The sequence below is a fragment of the Osmia bicornis genome, chromosome 6, assembly GCF_907164935.1.
Source record: "Osmia bicornis bicornis chromosome 6, iOsmBic2.1, whole genome shotgun sequence".
Lineage (NCBI taxonomy): Eukaryota > Metazoa > Arthropoda > Insecta > Hymenoptera > Megachilidae > Osmia > Osmia bicornis.
This window is the reverse complement of record NC_060221.1, coordinates 8,382,458-8,400,628: the sequence shown is the minus strand read 5'-3', so window position 1 is coordinate 8,400,628 and position 18,171 is coordinate 8,382,458. Positions and strand designations below refer to the sequence as shown.

The following is an 18,171-nucleotide window of genomic DNA, read 5'->3' as shown; positions in this document are numbered from 1 at the left end:
TGGTGCAATTCGTTGTGAAATATGTATTAAAAAAAAAAGATGAGATCAGCAGTAAAACCTGTAATACCAAAGATTTTAAACTGTTCTTTTATTAGAACTTACGGACTATTCATACAGTTATTACAGTATTTTACAATAGAGTAATTTTAAGTTAAATAATCAAAGGTTTCTATTTAACTGTCGTACACATATTCTACACTTGTCTCCTTTTATTCGTACAATGATAGCTTTTTCTCTCCTCTTTTTTTTTTTCATTTTTCATCTTTGCACAACAGTGTGTTAGAACATCTACAAAACGTTCATTAGTTTCCTGCGTGTTTGTTGGTGTATTACCTGAAATGCGAATGTACACGCAAATTAACATTAGCAGTATTTCATCGTTGGTCCGATTATAAATTTACCAGAAATTCAAATAATTCTTATTTTAAATCAGAAAAATTACTAAGCTCCTGTCGTTGAGATAAGAAATAACGATAGAGGGTAATTCATTCTAGTGTTAGAAAATGATCTCAGGAATCTTATAAAATAAATTAAAAAGAAAAAGATTTTATAGAAAAAGAAGAAACCAACGATGAAGTATTGCTTAATCGCTATAAGGACTTTGAAATCTTTTACACTTGTATCGTGAATCTCCCTATGGTTTTTGTGATTCTGGTTTCATTATTGTCAGCTGGTAGCAATTTGGACAAATTTTGCTACCGCCATACTGAACATAATTGATAATATTGACTCTAGAGATCCAACTCTGCGATTGGTACAATAATACAACCGTATGTACAACACTGGTAAAATGGCACGATTCGACGAAACAGATCAATCGCTTAACGTTAATTATCATTATTATTAACTATCATATATTATTAACAATAAACTTTGTACATGATTCGTTAAACGTCACGTGACACGATTTAACGGGTAGTATAAAAGTGAAAACAAAATATACAAGGGATAACAAAATTCTAATAAAATATCATCTAAATGTAAAATGATGATAGGAGATTTTTTTTATAAATAGGTATATATTTCACAGGGAATGACGTCGTAGTTTCTAAATTGCTCATTAAGAGGCAAAAATTTACCATTTTTACAATACCTGTTGCTATTAATTTCACAGTGTGTTACAGTTGTGCTATTTTCTTTCTTTTTTTTATTTAAGTATCAGCTTGCATCATTAAATGAATAGATATCTAATTAAAAAAGAAAACATTTTCCAAACTGAGTTAGAAAGCAACAGTACAATTACGATTAAAACAGTATTAAAAAGATGGTGTGAAGAGAAAAGTTTCATAGGTACTTATAAAAAAAAAAAAATAAGTAATTATAAATACATCGTATACATGATTAACAAAGATAACTGTAACTGATATGCATTCAACAAACGATCGTCATGATTAAACTATACATTGCGAACAATCATTTCATTCCCAACAATGCATTTCCGCTTGGCGATTTACACGATTTGCTAAGTATAATACATCAGGTATTAAAGTTTCCAAAAATCCTTTGATTTTCTTCAACAACGAATAATTAATTAATTCATCTATCACGGAACTCAGGATTGTTGTAAAACTAGAACCTCCGTGTACCTTAAAACGTGACAATAGCAATTATTGCGAATAGGCAGTTATCACCTCATCGATTAAGATCAGCGTTTTTGATCTCAATCGCGATCATTCCTATAATAGTTATTCCATCTTTTAATTAATTCTTTTAACATTATGGTACACCTACGATCACATCAAAATAGTACGATACATAAATGTACAAACGGACGCGATCACACACCTTCCATCGGCTTTTCTCGTCGGCGGTACCAAGAATAGTATTGTCAAAATATACATAGAATCATTATCATAGTTCTGTTCATCTATATACCCTTACACGACGATAATTAATGTACATTGTCTCTCCGAGAGGTAAGTGGGCGGGAGGAAAGCTCAAAGACCCAAAATCTCACACTCGCAGAAACGATCCTGCAATTAGTACTTCGACAGAGATAGAGAGAAGGACTGATTGAGGGATCATCGATCGACGTATCGATCACTTTCACGAGGAAATAAATATTTTCCAAAAATTGTAATACCATTTGAACCGACCACGTCACAAGACTAAGAATCTCCTCTTCAAAAAAAAAGAAGAAAAAATCCCCTACCTTGTTTCAACTTCCAAATTGTCACCGAGTTATCAGGCTGCGAACCTGATTCACCGATGTGCGTTTTCCTCATGGTCTTCGGTTTACCAAAATATTCTCGATTTCATTGAAAGAAAATGTCGTATCAAGATCGAGTTGGAATTTATAACTCGAATAGAAACTAAAAATCATCGTTAGTTTCTCGTACGGCTTACCAGTAATGATTAGAACGAAAGGCGTCCTAATACAGACGGATGATGGCACCAGCGAGCGGGCTGTGTTAATAATCATATCCTCCTAGGACGTAGCAACGATGACAATTAATAATGTAACGTTAATAATAGCGTTATTTCTTTAACAACGATCGACAGTTACGGTTCGTGACACCGTGAAACCGCTTAAGTGACTAGTTTCGCAGGCTCTCCACCGTTCTTAGGCCAATCAACTGGGAAAATAGGCCTATGTAAATGGTCCTTTCGTCGAGGATCACCGGAGTCCAGTGGAATATTAAATGTACAATTATTTTACAGATCTTCCGCTAGTAAACGATGGATCTCGTTTACCGTCGAGATGAACAGTTCGGAAACGGTGTCGTTTCATATAATCGACGTTTGCTAGGTCATCACCGTGTCGGTGAGATCTTCCTTCAACCACTGCGGGATCGTCCTCAGTCCCAAACGTTTCAACAATTTAACTAGAGCCGTATTGTGGGACAAATAATATCTCTGTAAAGAAAGAGACGAGTTACAGAGGATCCTTCGCCGTTTGAATAAATCATCCATCCGATACGTACCTGCAGCAATTTGTACGATTTATCCTCCATCGGTGGATACTGGCGGCCTTTGCTTTTACCGAGACATTTCGTGCGATCCTCGTTGGTAACCTGACAAAAGAAACCCTTCTTCGGGTCGTACCTTAAGTGGGACGAGTAATTGAAAGCGGGCGTAATCTTGAGGAACCTTTGTAACTCGTGCAACGTTTCCACAGGATTCTGACGCAACTGTTCGCCGTCTATGATGTGCAATTGCTGAGGCGGATAATAGGACAACCATCTCTCCAGATGCTGAGCGTACTTCCCGGGATTTAAGCATCTGTAACGGGGTAATAGAGTAGCGATATTTAATACAATTTATTTTTCAAGCAGAAATTAATATTCTCCGCTGGGGAAACGCATCAGCAATTTAGATTTCCGTCCGTCTCCTCCGCGCGGCTATTACGCGCCAGGATGATGTTATTATTTGCATTTAAGCTTCAAGGAAACTTTCGCGGATGCGTTTCGTTCCGATTGCACAGACACGCGCGCGTTCCCTAACAAATAGTAAAATTATTATACGACGCCGTGACTTACCTGTTCCTGAGATCGCGAAGGGGTTTCGGAGCGGTATCGCTCGCGGTGATAACCGAGTGAAAGGAATAATTGTTCGCTACAGGATCTCCGTGGACCCGGGTGTGCTGGTACCAGGAATAGGCGCGCCTCGCAGGCGAGAGAAGTATGGTGATCAACTTGGCTCTCGGTAGCAGCGCGTGTGCTCTTCGGGGTACCAGTTCTCCGTCGAAATAGGTTGCCGATTTTTCGAACAGATACCGTGAACTTTCGTTCTTCGACGCTGGAAAGAAGCTCATATACCTGGACAAATAACCACGTATCGTACGGGATTAATTAGACGATTCGAAAGAGGATTAACGAGGCGAGTTTTTCGATTCGTGGAGGCTCACCAGTCGAGACCCTTGTAATAATTTTTTCCATTGAAGAACTGAATCTCCTCGAACGTGTCGGGACTCGGTAAATTGCTGCTTATCGCTGGATGAATGGAAAGGAAAGTATAGAGAGCTGTGGTGCCAGTTTTTTGAGGTCCGATTACCAGGAACCTCGGCAATTGATCACAGGTTTTGTTCCTCGACCAGATCTTTTGGTGTCTCAGGTCGTCGCAAGGATTCTGGAAATTCGGCAAACACGATTCCGTGAGTTCGTACACTTATGGAGCCTCCCTCTTTGCCGAGGGAATGCGGTTTATTCGACGTAACTGACGAAGAACTTACACCCCACACGGGATCAGATTCCTCCGGGTAAAGTTGAAAGTACCTCTCGGCTAGCTGAAGGGGCGGCGCGCTGGACAACCTCAAATTCGTCCAACATTGAATGAACTTGATCACCGATTCGAAGGTGTACAATGCCAGACGATCGTTTCCGTAGTTCGACATGTGCGTCATAAAAATATTAATCTGTAAAAAATCATGGTTGTAAATACAGAACATCTTCTACAGGGTTATCCAAATTGAGTGTCGCATCTTGAAATTGAAATAAAAAGGAAAGTATATGATTTTTTTTATGGTTTTTTTATTTTAACAAAGTCTACTGTATGATATTAATTATCAAAGACGATATTATTTAAACGTCCGCCTCGGCTTTTTCACAAGCCTGATGCGTTTCACCCAATTTTTCATGATATTTTCATACAAGTGGAATTCAATTTCAGCAATAGCGACTGTGATTTTGTTCAATAGTCTTTGGATTATTGATGTAAACTTCACTTTCTATAAACCCCATAAAAAAATCTAATGGTGTTAAATCATCCGATCTTAAAATTACCCGTTCATTAAATTTGGTCAAACGTATCAAGGACTGTTGAATGATATTGTTTTTCATAATTAATAGACTTTGTATTAAAATGAAGTACCCATACAAAAATCAAATACGTTGCGTTTTATTTCAATTTGAAGATATAAATTTAATATTGAATTACTTACAGGATTGTGAACGATGGTCTGAAACAATTCTCCACCCTGTATGGATTTGTCCAGTTTGTCTCTTCCGCCTGGGTATCTATCGATGAAGATCGTGTGTGTAAAAAGGCCGCATGTTTGCCTCGGTAGAACCTTCGACAAAAGGAACACGCATTCGTATTACTTTTTAATCTGACACGGTAAACAAGAACGAGTTCTCGAGGGAAATTAATCTTCTATTCATTTTTTACACCCATTTTCTTAGTTTTTCTAGGATAGGTCTTAAACGACGAGACTGTTTCACTCGGTAGTCTCAATTCGCGTGCCAATCTTCTGAAGAAAATCGCGGATTCTCGTGTTACTCTTTTACGATCCATCTCGAAGGCAAACGATGCAACTTTGAGCAAGGACTGGCCGACGAACGAATGGCGAAGCGTGCAATTACCGATTCGCTTTCCCGAACGCGAATTCGTTTATTGCTTTCGGCATAGTTTCCCAACGGGCAGCCCATTGTTAGCGAGAAACAATGTTTATCGGCACGTTCGACCGCAGCGCTGATGGTAAAAACAAAGAGTGAGAATCTAACTCACTCGTCTAACTTCGAAATTAATTCCAAATTGCATTTTTCTATTAATTCATTTCTTTCTTGCTCGAGTGATAGGTACTGGGTAGGGTAGACAAGTTTCCGTTATACAGGGTGTGCGACAACAGGTGGGAGATTGTTTAAAGGGTGATTCTAGGGATCAAAATAAGGCGAAAATCAAGAATGACGAAATAGCGTTAAATTAATATTTAAAAATTCGGGTAAAGCGCCTGAAACCTGCAACCCGTCCAGCACCGACGACTGAACGTCAGGTCAGCAGGGGTTGGTACAGTTATAACCAAGAAGAGAAAGCCGAATGCTGCAGTACCGAGAAACAGAATAGCACGAGGTAAGTTTCTATTATTCAATGACCCCTGCTGACCTGACGTTCAGTTTTAGGCGCTTTTTATTTGAATTTTTAAACGTTAATTACTGGAAAACAAAGCTACAAACGCTATTTCGTCATTATTTTAATCCCTAAAATCACTCCTTAAAAAATCTCCCACCTGTTGTCGAACATCCAGTATTTCATTGTGTTAAATAAATACTCGTCGAATATGTACCATTATGTTTCGATGAATGAAGCCTCTTCGTAATCGAGCCGGCCTCAAATGGGGATACTCTTCGGTGCTGGTGACTTTGATATTCCACACCCTTTTCCAGGCCTCGTACAGCCCCTCGTGAACCGGATAAACGCCGGAATGATGAGGACTTACGCTGTAACCGCTTCCCGTCGGTATCCCGTGGTCTTTCGCGAACTGTTTGTTCAGTGCCATGTCCAACTGTAGATGAGTTACATTCTCGTAAAGATGGGGTTGTTGGTGGTTCCACATGTGAGAGAACCACGTGAATCTGCAAGTTACAAACCACTTTGTTCGCGTAAATTAAATTAATCCTTCTCTTTCTCTCGGAAGAAGGAAAGGAAAGAAAATTTGTACTTCCAATTACAGTGGGTGATCAAATTATTAGAGCCACGGTATGAAAAATGGGGTTTTCGTGTTTGTGTAGAAATAGAACCACAATTTTAAGGTTTTTACATTGAATAACTTTTAATCAATAATCCTCCACTAATAATATACACAAAAATATTACTGCTTCAATTCTTTTCGATATACTTTCGATGCATTTTAGGCAATTCATTTTGATTGCTTTATTTCTAGCCCATACTTCTATCAAACGTTCAATCAACAAATAATATATACTTCTATAAATTTTTGATGGGGTTGAGGTCTGAAGAATTTTCAGGCCAGTCAAGAACTTTCACTTTTTTCAACCGTGTATCATAATTTTACAAGTATCGATATATCATAAAAAAATAACAAAAACTCCGTTTAATTCGGTTTTCATTTAAGGATCAATGATTTTTATGTAAAATCATCAATTTATGCAAGTGGCACCCACTGTATTTTGAAAAACATACATTTTTTATCAAAATCCATTGATATTTTCATTTCAGATAGGAGAAAGGATGTGAAATTAAAAAGATCGTAGAAGTATTTGAAATGTCACTGACTGACAAATTGGCTCGATTATTCCAGAAGACACTGTACAATATATTTCAACTCGCAATCAAACTAAACAAGACACACAACAGAGCTAATCGTCGCCCATAGTAAAGCAATTGCACAGTGCAGGCATAGCAAAGAGCAAATTGCAACGATTAGCAAACAGGTGCAACTTCCGCGAGTTCAATTAACCGTGACGCGTGCACACTGATGTCTCGGTACGTCAATTTGCCTCGACAATGAATCTTTTCGCGTTCTGTTTACCCTCCTATTCGCGCAATAACTCTCGCCAATTTCCCTTTTCAATGCTGTTGAACCGTTTCCATTCTCTGGAAAATCCGCCAGCCAAACGATGTAACAACGTAAAAAAGGGTAAATCCAAAAAAAAAAAAAAAGAAAAAAGTGATACCCACCTGTCGACGTTTTCCAGCAGCATATCGTCCCCCAGATTTTCCTCGGCGGTGCCGTGATGGAAGTACTTCCCTGAAAACCCCAAGTTGAATTTAAATCCTGGCACCAGCGCTTGAATCCTCTGCTGGGTAGCCAATAACGCCATCACGTCGTCCTTCCTTAGCCTGGTGCCTTTTTCACCGACGAAAATGTCGTCGACGTCGACCAGGATCATGCGATTCAGGCTTAAGCTCAGCTGACCGTGCGACAGGTACGATAACGAGTCGAGCAGCAGCAAATTGTGCAACCAAAATCGCAAACCACCGCCGAAAAACACCCTTTGAATCCCGTCGAACCTGCCGTGATCCTGTAACGTAAACTCGTATAAACGTTCATCGGGACAAATGGTGATTAGTAGATATTGTTTATTTAAGCGAGGCTTTTTCCGTCTATCGGAATGGATGGAAATTGAACGAGCCTATTCACATGAAATAGCTCACCGAAGGGTTGAACCGATAACGCAGGCTGGTATTTAATATTGATCAAATTCCATAGAGAATCCCGTGGCGCAAAAGGGAATCGTCGAAAAATATTTCAAAATAATTATCAAGGTTCGGGACATTTAATACCACGATGTTTGCATGTTTTATGGAATCAATGGATCTTGTGATTTTAGATTTCTCTTTGTAACAAAAAGAAATTATTCAGAAAATTTGCCTCTATATTGCAGTAGTAAATAGTTAGCTTTGACCCGCGTATGGTAATTTCCTTTTTCGGTAGTAGCAAAACATGCCAGGCGATATTTCATTCGCATTCGATGGATAGCACGGTTCGAATTGCGCTTGTTTTTTTATTCGAAATATGTGAAATTTGATATAATAGAGAAGTTTAGGGGAAATGGAACAGAGGGTCGTTAATTAAAATTCTGTTGGTATTTTTATTTTTCACTCTGCCATTGGTGAGTTCGATTTCAACTATACGGAGAGAAATTGATTATTATACAAACGTATCAATTTTCGTTGTCTTTTAATTAAAAAATTTCAAGCCTAGCCACGAAAGATCGTGTTCGATGAATCAGAAATTGAATAGACAGCAGCTACTCTCGAATATTAAGCTTCGAAGGGTTTTGAATGGTTCGAAGAATTCTCCAGCAAACGAACAAGATTCATCTTCGATTCTTTTCCGGAATCCAGGAAAGCGAACGGAACATTTTCCACGGACAGTTTCTCCAGGTCGTTTCAAACAAAACGCTTCCCTTTCTTTCTTTTTTTTCACCGATCAACGAAATCGAATTTCAATCTCGTTCGCCCGGAACGAGCATAAAGAAGCCGTCGTGCGGTTGAAAGAAACGATTCATCGACGATTCGTGTTATCGAAAGGGATGTCAGTTCGCTTTTTAATCGATCCGATGGATTCTCCGGTTCTTCTTCTTTCACGAGGGGGGTTGCGATTCGCGGGAACGAAGTCGTGCCCAGGAAAACAAAATAAATAGCCGGCTCGAATGACGGTAAATGAAGCAAGCTTGCGCCGATGCTCATTAATCGAATGAATCAACGGTTGATTGGCCTCTGATTTAATTACCCGGCTACCTGCGATCCGTGAAACTCCCAGCCTATCGTCCGTGGCCCCGTAACGGGGTTATCAGCGAGATTATTATTGTTGTTTACTGCTAACAAGCTCCGTTTCGTGTCGGCCGTTTGAAAATGCAACGGCCAACCGTGAGTTCCTGGCTGACACAACGCAATTAACAAATTGCCTGTTCAGGATTATCTTGAAACGACGCCAGCAGTGTACAACGAGAAACACGCTGCAACTATGCAGCACCTGATGCTCCTCCATAACTTCTACCTTTATCGGATCAGCCTTTGCGTTATGGACTTCACTTGAAATCGCTTGTCGATGGATCTTTTAACCCTCGAACAACGGAGTCTGAGTCAATCGAGGCTCAATTTATGAAACATACACAAAGTAGAATAATTTTCAAAGAGAAAGTACAAAATTTAAAAAGATGAGAGATAATATGAAATACAAAATTGAATTAAAATTCGGAATCTCTCCATGGTCCGCCATCCGAGGGTTAGCGTACTTCTTACAAACTGCCAAGAATTTATTACTGTTCATTTCTGCCCTGTATGTACACTGGTGCCCCCAGTGCTCTTTCAACTTATCTCCCAAATTTTCCTGCTCTGATTATTTTGTTAGCGGGTTTTTTGAAAATCTTCCTGCTTCTCACTCAAATCTTCCAATTACTACATTTATGTCAATAACGCCAAGATAATTTTTATTAGTTGGTAAGTGAGCATTTGCCCGCAGGGACAACTTACTGGAGGTTGGGGCATTGCAAAATTATAAAAAAAAAAAAAAAATGCCAAGAATTTATTACTATTGAGAGATGGAAAGTATACTAGCGGGACGGCAGAGGGGCAAAGGGAGCACTTCGCACCCTCCGCCCTGTCGCCACGTTTGATCTTCGCGTTCAAAGTTCGCCACAAGTTCGTACCATCTCGCTTTGTCTCGAAGGCGACGCGATTAGTGTGTGATCGTATCGGCCAATGGCGTGATGTATTCCTTTCCCTAGTGTATTTTCCATCTCTGAGCGGTACTAGTGTAGGCGTTTAGTGGAAGGGGAAGGCGGCGAGTCTCCCCGGACGCCCTTAGCTCCGGTCGGCGACCGCCAGGTGGCAGCGGGTTTGAGTCTGTTCTCGCTGGCGGTCCCCCGGCATGCGATTATATGAGTTCCGAAAAGCGGAGTTTAGGCGTCTGGGGAAGGGATCATCGTCGTCAGCCCCACTGACGAGTCTGGCAGACGATCCCGAGACGGAAACGCCTTTTTCTCTCCCTTGGGCGAATTTATTCTATATCCTTGTACTTTGTGTGTTTATGTACCTATTGTGATTCCAAGTTGGCGATGAGAGTGGTTGGAAATGAAATAATCAAAACTACCATAATAATTGCAGAGAAGATAAAATTACAGGAGAAAAAATGTTTCAATTCTCTTCAACTTTGTATTCCGGAAGCAAAGTAAGTTTCGTAGTCGCGAATATACTCGTTGCTATTTAGACGAGAAGATGCTTGATGGTGATAGGAGAGATTTATTACTGTTGGCGGAAGAACTTTGCAGGATACTGCTGTTGCAGGTAGTAAAACGCTTTATAACACTGACTGTTAGTTTTAAATTCTGTAATGAGGTAAATTCTAGATGGGAGGAGGATACTGGACGTTGGATCTGTCTGAAAACTATGATCAATTAGAAAACTCTACTATAATATAGAACGAGAACAGCTGTGCATACAACGAACGGTGGAGGGATTTCATTCTACCTGATGAACCGTGCAGTTAAGTAAACGGGTATTCAGTGAATAATCAACATTGATTCTCTTGAAAACACTATCCTCTATTTATCAGATGTTCCAATGAAGAATACGTTTTTGAATTTCATGTACTTTAGAAATAAATAATTACAAAATAGCAAGTGTTAAAATAAAAGTCTAAGCGAGAAGAATTAATTGACCTTTATCTAATTTAATTAGACACTTCAGCTGCAGAGAGAGTATCTATCTGAAATGAAGTCTAAAATTCAATGCAAAAGAAGCCAGAGGAAAGCTTATCTTTGATCAAATCACCTATGAAATCCAATTAATTCAAGTTCGATATCATTCTCGTGACACTGACTCTAACTGAAATCGATCGAAACCTTGGCTACCTCCACTGGCCGCTTTTACATCACTTTGCGGTGATTCTAACCACCATGGGTAGCGTTTCTACCCCGGAAACTTCTACGGTTGTAAAGTTCCTGAACCTACTGCGTACGCATTTCTAGGGTTTGTACCTTCCCTAAATCTACTTACACCCTCTCACTTCTAGGGTTTCACGATCCCTAAATCTAAGTGGTCAAGTGGCACGCGAGCGAACGTTGCATTATTGCCTTGCGACCGCGAAATTAATCAAACCAAATACCACGAAAGCAAATCCTCTAAAACGAATGAAACTGTTGCGATGATCTAACAGGAAATTTCACATTTTTTATTCGAATATTTCATATTTTTAGATTAAAGATACTTTTAGTCGCGCCACTTTCGTCTCAAGAGGGATTCGTGTCTGCATTTTCGCATTCTATGGATCACCCTGTTTGTGCTCTCATCCGGTGCGCCCTGGCTTCCGGGCCAGCCTTTAGTGCCATGGAATCTTGTAATCGCGAATTCCAGCACGAATGTAAACGCCCAGCTGAACAGCTTTACGAACTGTTTCTTGGTCCCCCTGGAGACCCTCCTCCTACCCTTCCTTCCCTCGCCTTTAATTCGTTCATTTTTCTTCTTCTTAATATTCTCCTTCTCCGATATTCCTTCTCATTCTTTCTCCTCTTTATTTCAACCCACCAACCCTCACCTAATTTACATTATTTCACGTTGTTCCCTATTCTGCTTTGTTTAGCAGACCGCGCCACTTTATTTCGTCTCTTTAACCACCCTTCTTCAGGTTAGTTCACTTTTCCGGTTTTTATTGTTATAAACTCCATTTATTCTCTTTTTTCATATTTTTTGTTTTCAATTCTTCTTCCTCCTCGGTTAATTCTATTGCCCTAGTTTCTTCTTTCTTCGAGTTTGTCCTCATTTATTCGCCTCCCTTGATTGTACGTAGAACTATCATCCCTTTCGCAGTTACTTTTATACAGTTTCCTATCTCTTATCTGCATCCCATCTACGATTCCCAGCCACTTCCTTATTCGTACGTGTACTCTTCCACCCTCTTACCACATTCTACCCTCGCTTTTCCATCTTCATTTCTGCCGAGGAGATTCGAGGCACCCTCTCTTCACGCGCAGGATGAAACTGGGCCGGCACGGCGTATGCGCTCCGCGGAAACTTCACATTTGTTTTCGTTTTCCTGGACCCGTGTTTCTCGAGAAAATAAGAATCTTGAGGGTGGGAAGGATAAAGTGTGGCCTTGAATAACAATTGATATGAATAAAGAAACTGAACGTTGCTTTTCTTAGAAATATCTTCTCAATGTCACAGGAATTTTTCATTTCCTTCACACTGTAACTTAATAACTTTTTGAAATAGAATAATTTCCAAGAATTTATTTAACCCTTTAACTACGGGTACTTTTAGCGCAGTCGATCGCTCTAATTTTAAATTATATTTCTGAAGTGATATTCTAAATTTGTAAGGGAGAGAAAGGCGTTTTCGTCTCGAGATCATCTGTCAGACTCGTCAGTAGGGCTGACAAAAGACGATCCCTGCCCCACACCTATCGTACCGCTATTTGGAACTTATACAGGGTGTTCGACAACAGGTGGGCAAAATTTTAAGGGGTGATTCTAAAGATCAAAATAAGACGAAAATCAAGAATAACGAAATAGTGTTTGCGGCTTTGTTTTCCAGTAATTAAAGTTTAAAAATTCGAGTAAAAACCGCCTGAAACCTGCAATCCGCCCAGCACCGACGACTGAACGTCAGGTCAGCAGGGGAAGATACAGTCATAACCAAGAATCGTTGAATAGTAGAAACTTACCTCGTGCTATTCTGTTTCTCAGTACTACAGCATTCGGCTTCGATTCTTGGTTACGACTGTAGCGACCCCTGCTGACCCGACATTCAGTCATCAGTGCTGGGCGGATTGCAGGTTTCAGGCGCTTTTTACTCGAATTTTTAATTCCATTATTCTTGATTTTCGTCTTATTTTGACCCCTAGAATCACCCCTTAAAATATTGCCCACCTGTTGTCGAACACCCTGTATATCCAATAATCTCGTCGCCACCTAGCGTCCCCGGCCCGAACTCAAGGCGTCCGGGGAGAAGAAACTCTCTCCCCTCTACTAAACGCCTACAATTTTAAAAGACTTTTTTTATTGTTGTAGGCGTTTAGTGGAAGGGGAAGACGACGAGTCTCCCCGGATGCCCTTAGTTCGGGTCGGCGACCGCCAGGTGGCAGCGGAGTTGAGTCTATTCTCGCTGGCGGTTCCCCGGCATGCGATTATATGAGTTTCGAAAAGCGAGGTTTAGGCGTCTGGGGCAGGGATCGTCTGTCTCTGTTCCTACATTGTATTTATTTTATTTTTATATTTTTTACATAAGCTATAGCCGCTATTTGATATTAACAAAAATTCACATGTTGTTTATATACCACACCCGTCTCTGGCTATAACTTTAGTATGTGGTTTATAAACCACAGCCGTAGTTAAAGGGATAAATTGGAATACTCTAGACGGAATAACAATACCAAGTATAGTTTCCTGTCTGTTACAGATAGCAACGCGTTCAAAGGTATGTTCACGTACAATAATCAAATAGAAACTCCGTGACCAAGAAACCAGCACTGATATCGACCAAAGGCTAAACTGTCTTTCCACCACGAACACCGGTTCAAACAACCTGACCACCACCGGGGTCAATAACGACGGATTCGAGGATTGTGTTCTCATCTCCGCAGCATCCACCACGCTGGCCACCTGATCGGAAATGACATTCCAGATTGAAAATCGAACGAGGAGAACGTTTAAAACGAGCAGCAGTTAAAACCTTTGGCGCGAAAGATAGGTTGTTAATTAAGGGGAAGATCGTTAGAAATCGAAGCCTTTTGGAGGACGAAATTTGAAAAAGTGCGCTCATTAATGAAACGAAACGAGATTCTTTAAATATGTAACATTAGAAGAGTTTCGGATGGATGAAACGACGCGATGTAACAATCGCGTTTAATTAAACGAACTTCGCGTTCCGACGTCACTTTGCGCGTCAACAATGCAGGTATTAATTAATAATCCGTGCAAGAAACGGCTGTTTCTATTTGAATTTTCCCTGGTGACGCGTTGCGGGACGGGATCGAGTCACTTTGAACAAAAGATTCAACATAGCGAACGGTCGAAAGATTCTGACGCGTACTTTTTATCGCGCGCCACCACCCATGGAAAACACCCTTCATCTCGTCCTTTTGTGTGTTATAATTAATATTCCTGGTAGCCACGTTAGCAGCTACACTTCGGCAAAGCAGGTCTAATGAATTTACCGCAACGGCTTCGTAAGTCGCGGAAAGAAAAGCGATAAACAGCAGGCGCGTTAATTAATTTGCTAATTAGGATGGTGTGCAAGTTCCATCGGCTCGCGTCACCAAAATGATAGCTTTTTTACAGCAACTACAAGAAAATTACGTTTCAAGTATAATAATAATACAAGTAACTCGATTTTATTTTAATCCTCGATCGTTCTGTGATTGATTCAGAATCAATCTCGAGTTCGAAGCGCTAGGTGAACTGGCGACTTACCTGAATGACGGTTGCCAGAGGACTTTTGTTGGCCGGATAGTCGAGGCTGTCCCGATGAGCCCAAGCCAGCGGCTCGTAGGTGCTGTGATTGGCTTGAAAAATGGTCCAGTCACCGCCAGGAAGTGGTCCCCAGGCTGTTTCCCCGGATCTGGTTAATCGGAGAATAGGGGACGCTGCATTCAGCTGAGCATCCTGAGGGAGAAAAACCGATTTCATTTTCTTTGTTCCTGGAAAACTTGGACGTTCCCGATGAACTAGAATACTACAGTCCCTGATCATCGAATTAGGACCACGTACGAAAATTTCATTTTTATGGCTATAATAGTATGTCATATATGGAAGATTGTCTTTGGTCATTCAATTACTAAATACATTGATAAGCAGGTATACATAGCAATAGATTTATTACTATTGTGATGAAAATATAATTATATCTGCGATGATTAAAATTAAGGGCCGTGCGAGTGTTTGTCTGGAACCTACTCAAAAGACTTGTTTACAACTCTCCAAGCACCACATTATCTGAGTTGAAATAAAATAAAATAAAATAAAATAAAATTATCGAAAGAATAATCTTTTTTTTTAAACATCACCCTTCTGCCTAACAATTAACAGGAATAATAATCTTGAGGAAAGGAAGAAGAGCCTCGGGATAATTAAAAGGCGCAGACAATCGAATGGAAATTGATCGAACGTATTCGGTGAACCGCTTAGAGCCGTTTGTCGTATTGCGGTGGAGGTGAATGGCGCCAAGATCGATGTTTTTATTGCCTCGTTTTATCGAGCTTTCTTTCGTGACGTGGTCGCAATTTTTCAGCGAAATAAAGTCGGGGCCGTTTCGTCACGGGAACGGAGATTGCCAATTCGAAGTTTCTCGCGATCGGGGCTTCCACCTCCGACCGACGCCAACCACCACCGCACCGGTCCGAAATGTTCTATAGCGACGCGACGAAATTTATTTTCCGTCTACCAATAAAAACTATGGCCATCGTGGACGAGTTTCATCCGAGGGTATAGCACGTGACGCGATCCCGCAAGATATTCTAGGAAAACGTCCCTTAACGCTGAACGAATACATTTTGTTTTCTCATTTTCCCTCGAAACTTTTCTTCGACGTGCGAAAAATTGGCACCTCGCGTTTTTTACGATCAAATTTTCCAGCAAATAATATTTCTGTGTAAATTTAACGCGTTTCGATGGTGATCATTTGAAATAAAATATATAAAACAGAGAGATTGGTTGCAATTACAGGATTATGGGTGAAGAATGAAGGGACGAGTCTGACGTATACCTATTTCTACCGGAGAGGTCAAAATGACTAGTTTCTCAAATTAATAAGTCATTATGTCTCTTATGGTAATTTTGTACAATGTAGATATACGAAAATATATTTAGTTTTCTAAAAATGTATATAAACTATACAAAAATATGAGAAACTTAAAAAATCACGAGTTTACCTACGTTCCGTGGGGGTGAAAATTACTCATCTCGGTATATGGAGGTATACTGCATAAAATTACATGAAAAAGAAAAAAAAAAGAAAACTGTTTCACAGAATTAGTTATTTGCATATTTTAAAAAAAGTCATACAAAATTTTAGAAAACAAAATTTACTGAAAATGAATAATGATTATAAGAAATGCCAAACAAGTCATTTTGACCACCCCTGGTAGATCTAGTGTTAACTGAATATTAATGCAAAGGTCACTGACCTTTAGTCGAAGATTAGTATGGACGAAAAGGGGAAAGCCTTTCAGTTGTGCGCCGACTAAACTTTCCTCGCCAGACGGTGCGAAACCAACGATGCCAACCGAATATTCTCTGCAATATTTGTCCAGCAATTCTCGGTTCCACTTGTCCATCTGCAGGTACTTATTCAGGTTCTCGAAGATCAGAACCCCGTAACGACCCTTGTCCAGGTTGGTCAGTACAGGTAAAGACTTGCCAGCGACTTCCAATTTGTACCTGAAATCAAATATAACTTAACGTTAATGAATTTCACTCGGGCGATCGATTAAATTTTCATATCGTGCCCGTACAGCTGGTCATTATAATGATTAATATCGCAGTATAATACTAATATTCTGTCTAATTAATATTGGTTAAATGAACTGAAATTGAACGTATCGGAGTAATTAAATGAGACCGAATTTTAATGTACTCTATAAAATGAAAATATTACAGAGAGCGTTGTCAAAGATTATTAAAAATGTTCAATAAACGCCTCATTATCATCATCAAAGGTTTGTTACTTAAGTTTCACAGAGTCTCCCTTATTAAATATCAATGACGCAAATGAAGTAAAGAAGACGGAGCGAATTAATAGGCGAGAAAAACTTGAAAAACAAACGATCATCCATAAAACGAAAAGGAAAAACGAAGAAATTCTCAAAGGTTTTACAGGCAATATCCGCGTGTCAACGATTCCCAAAGGTTTCCTAACTCGAAGATTACGAGACAAGAAGTTCTCTTTAAATGTCTCCTCTTTCGGCGAGGCTTTTTATTTTTCCTCGCGAGATTATGCAATAAAGCAGCCATTGCTCGGAGTTAACGTGTCCCTCGAAACGGAATAAAAGTTCCCGTTCTCGCCTCGCAACCCTCTTGATTCTCTTCGTCCGCCATCCGTTCGGGCACAAATCTTCCGAGTCGTGAATATTTAGACCAGCAGGACCGATCCGCGTAGCGAGGTCCTCGTCGATGCTCGTTACGACAATTCCAATCCGTCTGAACGACACCGTATCGGTTATTTAAAACGAGGACGGGGGTAATAAATATAAGAAAAAATGAAATATCGATAGAAGAAAACGACGGGAGCAGGCCGCGTTCCGTCGGTCGTTATTGTTAAACGATAAAACAAGGATACTTTTATCGAACTCCCATTTACGCGGCATCCGAAACGTTTCGAGAATAATAAAGCAATTACACGTATAATGTGCTTTTTACATTTTACATTTTATGCGATCTCCCTCGTTTCCTTCCTCTCCGCGTGCCTACTCCGCACTCCACTTCTTTCCTTTTATCCTACGTTCACTGTTTTTCTTCGATTTTTAATAACGTTTGAATTCGGTCTATCGGATCGTTCAGTTATACCTACAACCATTCCGATGCCAGTGGATTTTTATTCCTGCACGCGTGCTTTTTATTCACTTCCCGGCCGGATAAAACAACTTTATCGATGAAATAAACCGATAGAGTTGGCCGATCCAAGGGAACGGGCGACTTTTTCGGGGAGATGCGAAATTAATGCGAGACACGGAAAGCTGTCGATTGTATACGATAACGAAGTAAGAAATGGTTCGTGGTTGCTATAATACCTTCACTGTTACTTGTTTCCAGGTAATTGACTACGGCTACGGAATTTCAAGTTACAAAGGCGATAGAAAGCTTTATTACTAAAAATTTTGTAATATTAGCAATTTTTCGTACTTGTTTGTGATCCTTTTGCTCTTAACCCTTTGCACTCGTATTTATATCTGAGAAAACTACCAAACAACTCGGAATTTTTAAAATTTTATTTTATTATACACACACATTTAAGCAGAAACTAAAGGAAAACATTGTAACAAGGGTCCCTAAA

At 39.9% G+C, this 18,171-nt stretch overlaps 1 protein-coding gene across 2 annotated transcripts in view; it reads right to left on the bottom strand.

The window, feature by feature from the left end:
• Positions 1–71: 71 nt before the first annotated feature.
• The window catches only part of LOC114874895 (bifunctional heparan sulfate N-deacetylase/N-sulfotransferase), a 241,748-nt gene continuing 223,648 nt past the window's right edge, over positions 72–18,171 (bottom strand). For both annotated transcript variants that reach the window (XM_029184617.2, XM_029184616.2), the window contains 10 exons: positions 16,307–16,559; positions 14,595–14,786; positions 7,357–7,700; positions 6,002–6,290; positions 4,880–5,008; positions 4,172–4,354; positions 3,848–4,068; positions 3,480–3,758; positions 2,925–3,222; positions 72–2,856 (listed from right to left, as the gene is read on the bottom strand). In XM_029184617.2, the coding sequence (XP_029040450.1) occupies positions 2,746–2,856; positions 2,925–3,222; positions 3,480–3,758; positions 3,848–4,068; positions 4,172–4,354; positions 4,880–5,008; positions 6,002–6,290; positions 7,357–7,700; positions 14,595–14,786; positions 16,307–16,559 (2,299 nt within the window). In that variant the 3' untranslated portion in view covers positions 72–2,745. The remainder of the gene's footprint in view (positions 2,857–2,924; positions 3,223–3,479; positions 3,759–3,847; positions 4,069–4,171; positions 4,355–4,879; positions 5,009–6,001; positions 6,291–7,356; positions 7,701–14,594; positions 14,787–16,306; positions 16,560–18,171) is intronic.